General features: G+C 39.2%; 1 protein-coding gene across 1 annotated transcript in view; it reads left to right on the plus strand.

Annotated features, from left to right (window-relative positions):
* The first annotated feature begins 878 nt into the window (after positions 1 to 878).
* LOC132780553 (glutaminyl-peptide cyclotransferase-like protein) overlaps positions 879 to 5,775 on the plus strand; it is a 14,391-nt gene continuing 9,494 nt past the window's right edge. Inside the window, exons 1-3 of the mRNA XM_067462078.1 lie at positions 879 to 1,117; positions 1,271 to 1,420; positions 5,703 to 5,775. The exon at positions 5,703 to 5,775 is cut by the window's right edge and continues 215 nt beyond it. Coding sequence (XP_067318179.1) covers positions 911 to 1,117; positions 1,271 to 1,420; positions 5,703 to 5,775 — 430 coding nt within the window. The 5' untranslated portion in view covers positions 879 to 910. The remainder of the gene's footprint in view (positions 1,118 to 1,270; positions 1,421 to 5,702) is intronic.

Consider the following 5,775-nt stretch of genomic DNA (forward strand, 5'->3'; position numbering starts at 1 on the left):
CTTCTTAGTAGCCACGCCTCCTCAATACCTGATTGGCAGAGAGAGAATACTAAGGAAAGCCTAGTCGGCTTCTGATGGGAGTGAAGATAAGGGAAGGCGGGGCTTCTCAGTAGCCACGCCCCCTCAATACCTGATTGGAGGAGAGAAGACCAGGGAAAGCCACGTCTCTTAGGCCTGTGATGGGAGTGAATATAAGGGAGGCGGGGCTTCTCAGTAGCCACGCCCATTCAGCACCTGATTGGCGGAGAGACTACTAAGGAAAGCCTAAGTCGGCTTGTGATGGGAGGGAGCAGGAGGGAAGGCGGGGCTTCTTAGTAGCCACGCCCCCTCAATACCTGATTGGCAGAGAGAGAATACTAAGGCAAGCCTAAGTCGGCTTGTGATGGGAGTGAAGATAAGGAAAGGCGGGGATTCTCAGCAGCCACGCCCCCTCGGTACCTGATTGGAGGAGAGAAGACCAGGGAAGCCACGTCTCTTTATAAGGGAGGCGGGGCTTCTCAGTAGCCACGCCCCCTCAATACCTGATTGGCGGAGAGAAGACTAGGAAAAGCCACGCCCCTTATGCTTCTAATAGGAGTGTACAGAAGTGAAGGCGGGGCTTTTCGGCGGCCACGCCCCCTCAGTACCTGATTGGAGGAGAGTGAATACAAGGGAGACGGGGCTTCTCATAGGCCACGCCCCCTCAGTACCTGATTGGAGGAAAGAAGACCAGGGAAGCCACGCCCCTTATGCCTGTGATAGGAATGTACAGCAGTGAAGGCGGGGCTTCTCGACGGTCACGCCCCTCAATACCTGATTGGCGGAGAGAAGGCTAGGGAAGCCACGCCCACTGTGGCTGTGATGATAGGCCCCTAGGGGAAGGCGGGGCTTCTCTGTAGCCACGCCCCTCGACCCGTGCTTTTTGGGGGCCATGCGGAAAGGGCCCCGCCGCAGCAGAGCGGGGATGGGCTCCTCCCGGGAAGGCTTGGCGTCGAAGAGCTTCCTAATCGGAGCCTCCAAGAGGGGGAGGATCCCCAAACTGTTCCTGCTGCTGCTGCTACTCCTGGCGGGAGGGTCCTTCCTGGGCCTTTACCTGTTGCTTTGGGCCTGGGAGGCAGAGCCAGAAGGAGAAGGCCAGGTGAGAGCCAGGGATGAGCTCCAGCAGCCCTCCAGGGGGTTTGGACTACAACTCCCACAATTCCTAACAGCGAATTGTGGGAGTTGTAGTCCAAACCCCTGGAGGGCCCAAGTTGTCTCAGATCCATTCCTAACTCTGTAATTCTCTTTTTAGGATGTGGATCACAAACCCAGGAGTCTGTCCAGCTCCGAGCTGAAAGGCCTGGCTTCCCAGGTGGATCTGCAAAGGCTTTGGGGCACTTACCTGCAGCCTTTCCTGGTGGAGAGGGTCCCCGGTAGCCCCGGAAACAAGAAGGTCCGGCAGGTGAGGCATTATCTATCCATATATATTTATATATATATTATAATAATAATAATAATAATTATTATTATTATTATTATCTACATATATATATTATATTGGGACGGCCCAGTAGCGGAGTGGGTTAAACCGCTGAGTTGTTGAACTTGCTGGTTCAAAACCGGGGAGCGAGGTGAGCTCCTGCCGTTAGCCCCAGCTTCTGCCAACCTAGCAGTACGAGAGACTTCTGGGAGAAGAAGCCCCCTGCAAGCAGCATGGCCAGCAGGAGGGCGCCCACTTTCGCAACGGCCCTTGCCAGTAAGTCAGGCAAGGCATTTCATATATATATATATATATATGTATATTTATCGTGATATATATATATTTATATATTATTATTATTATATATTATTATTATATTTTTTTATTTATTGTGACATCAGCAACCAGACATTTGTATTACATAAAAATATTATATATATATATATATATATATATTAAAAATAAATGAAATTAATATATATATATATATATATATACACACATTAATATATATATTGGAATCCCCGGTGCTGGCAGGACTGAAGACTGACAGGTCGCAGCTTCAAATCCGGGGAGAGGCGGGTGAGCTCCCTCTATCAGCTCCAGCTCCTCATGCGGGGACATGAGAGAAGCCTCCCGCAAGGATGATAAAAACATCAAATCATCCGGGTGTCCCCTGGGCAACATCCTTGCAGACGGCCAATTTCCTCTCACACCAGTAGCGACTTGCAGTTTCTCAAGTCGCTCCTGACACGACAAAAAATAAATATATTATATATATGTATGTGTACATATATATAATATTAAATGTAATGTAATATATATAATTTATATATATATTAATGTAATTTATTTTTAATATATATATATAATTTATATATAATTTATATTTATAAATTTCCTTTATATATATATATATAATATTTTTATTAAACATTTTTATTTAAATAAAATATATTATATAAATTAATATATATTATATTAAATGTAATGTAATATATATATTAATTTATATGTATAATTTCTATATATATTAATTTAATTTAATTTTTAATTTATGTATATATAATTTATATTTATAAATATTTATATTTATAAATATATATATGAAATATTTTTATTATATATTTTTATTTAAATAAAATATATTACAATAAATTTTATAATAAAAATAAAATTATATATATATATAATTTATATATAGTAATATATATAAATATTATAATATATTTATATATTATAGTGTCCCTATATATTAATTTATATAAATAATTTATATATATTAATTTAATTTATTTTTAATTTATATTTATAAATTTAAGTTATTTATATATATTTATATATAATATTTTATTATGTTTTTATATATATTTATATATAAATATTTATATGTATTGTCGAAGGCGTCAATGGCTGGAATCATGTATTGTTGGGTTGTTGTAGGGTTTTTTCGGGCTATATGGCCATGTTCTAGAGGCATTTTCTCCTGACGTTTCACCTGCATCTATGGCAAGCATCCTCAGAGGTTTTATTTTATTTATTTATCATCCACAACCAGAACATTGTATTACATTTCCAACAGAACAAAACAAACAAACAGATAAAAAAACCCCACAAAGTTTGCCAACTTGGTAGTTGATTAAATGTCCTTTGACCAGTATCTGGCCCCTTGGAGTGCCTCTGGTGTTGCCGCAAGAAGGCCCTCCATTGTGCATGTGGCAGGGCTCAGGTTGCATTGCAGCAGGTGGTCAGTGGTTTGCTCTTCTCCGCACTCGCATGCCGAGGATTCCACTTTGTAACCCCATTTCTGAAGGTTGGCTCTGCATCTCGTGGTGCCTGAGCGCAGTCTGTTCAGCGCCTTTCAAGTCACCCAGTTTTCTGTGTGCCCAGAGGGGAGTCTCTCATTTAATATCAGCCATTGATTGAGGTGCTGGGTTTGAGCCTGCCACTTTTGGACTCTCGCTTGCTGAGGTGTTCCAGCGAGTGTCTCTGTAGATCTTAGAAAACTATTTCTAGATTTAAGTCGTTGATGTGCTGGCTGATACCCAAACAAGGGATGAGCTGGAGATGTCTCTCCCTTGGTCCTTTCAATATTGGCTGCTACTTCCCAGCAGATGTCAGGTGGTGCAATACTGGCTAGACAGTGCAATTTCTCCAGTGGTGTAGGACGCAGACACTCCGTGATAATGCGGCATGTCTCATTAAGAGCCACATCCACTGTTTTAGCGTGGTGAGATGTGTTCCACACTGGGCATGCATACTCAGCAGCAGAGTAGCATAGCGCAAGGGCAGATGTCTTCACTGTGTCTGGTTGTGATACCCAGGTTGTGCCAGTCAGCTTTCGTATGATGTTGTTTCTAGCGTCCACTTTTTGCTTGATATTCAGGTAGTGCTTCTTGTAAGTCAGAGCACAGTCCAGAGTGACTCCCAGGTATTTGGGTGTGTTGCAATGCTCCAGTGGGATTCCTTCCCAGGTGATCCTCAGAACTCGGGATGCTTGTCTGTTCTTAAGGTGAAAAGCACATGTCTGTGTTTTAGATGGATTAGGGATCAGCTGGTTTTCCCTGTAATAGGCAGTAAGAGCACCTAGAGCTTCGGAGAGCTTCTGTTCAACCATCTCAAAGCTCCCAGCTTGGGCGGTGATGGCACGATCATCCACATAGATGAAGCTCTCTGTCCCTTCTGGCAGTGGCTGGTCATTTGTGTAAATGTTGAACATGGATGGAGCAAGCACGCTCCCCTGAGGCAGGCTGTTCTTCTGTTTCCGCCATCTGCTTCTCTGGCCCTGGCACTCAACAAAAAAGCTCCTGTTTTGTAGCAGGTTTCCTATGAGGTGGGTGAGGTGGTATCACAAAGGACTACCATCCTCAGAGGTAGTGAAGGTTTATATATTACATTTATATATTATAGTGTCCCGACATTATGGTTTTTCACTTATCGCGGGCGGTCCTGGAACATAACCCCCGCGATAAGTGAGGGAACACTGTAATTAATTAATATTATTGTTGTTGTTTACTATTTATTATTTACTATTGTCACCTTTCTTACAAACCAACCCTGCAAGGTAGAACAGCATTAGTTAATTTCTCCTGAATGTGGGCTGGTTGCATTGGATTTTCACTTCCCCGGAAGAATAGTTTGATGCTATTGATGCCGTTCAGCAGTGGAACTCTCTGCCCCGGAGTGTGGTGGAGGCTCCTTCTTTGGAAGCTTTTAAGCAGGGGCTGGATGGCCATCTGTCAGGGGTGATTTGAATGCAATATTCCTGCTTCTTGGCAGAATGGGGTTGGACTGGATGGCCCATGAGGACTCTTCCAACCTTTTGATTCTATGATTCTAAGAAGGAGAGCAGCTGCAGAAACCTTTCTATCTAACCCTATTAGAAATGAGATTTTTCATTCCATAAATGCACAGCTGGCGAGAGGCAGTTCTTTGCGCCGTTGTTTTGTTTTGTCGTTGTATGTGTTGTTGTATATTTGTTTTAATATAATTTATTACTAATAAGGATATATAAATATTATTTTATATATTATATTATTATAAATAATAAATAAATTTCAGGTATAGATGTTATGATGCAATAAATACATCTTTATTTTAATATAATTTATTATTAATAAGGATATATAAATACTATTTTATATATTATATTTGTTATTATAAAATTAATAAATAAATACATTTTATGTATAGATGTTATGCAATAAATATTTTTTATTTTTTTAAATTAATAACAAGAATATATAAATATTATTTTATATATTATATTTATAATTCTAAAATTAATTAATGAATAAATTTAAGTATAGAATATTTTAATATAATTGATTATTAATAACAAGGATATATACTCTAAATATTATTTTATTTTATCTATTATATGTATTACAAATAATTAATAGTAAATAAAAATATGTATAAATGTGATATTATATACAATGTTTATTTTAATTATATTTCATCTTTATTAATATATTATAGTATAAATATTATATATTTACAACATATATAATATATTTCATAATATTCATAATAATAAAATTTTATATATACATATTATATATTTACAACAAATATAATATATTACATAATATTCATAATAATAATATTTTTGACCAAATTTCCAAAATCCAAACAAAGGAATGTGTATTCTGAATATTTGCGTCTTCTGTAGTAGAGTAAGTTGCTGTAGGAACTCATTGAGGACTAGAACCCTGCGTCGCCTCTTGGATCCTAATTCTTCCCATTCTTCTTTTGCTCCTAGTTCATCACGGAAAGGCTGCAAGGGCTCTCGGCTTCCTGGCATGTAGAGCTGGACTCTTTCCAGCAGCGGACGC

This window comes from Anolis sagrei, chromosome Y, assembly GCF_037176765.1.
Source record: "Anolis sagrei isolate rAnoSag1 chromosome Y, rAnoSag1.mat, whole genome shotgun sequence".
Taxonomy (NCBI): domain Eukaryota; kingdom Metazoa; phylum Chordata; class Lepidosauria; order Squamata; family Dactyloidae; genus Anolis; species Anolis sagrei.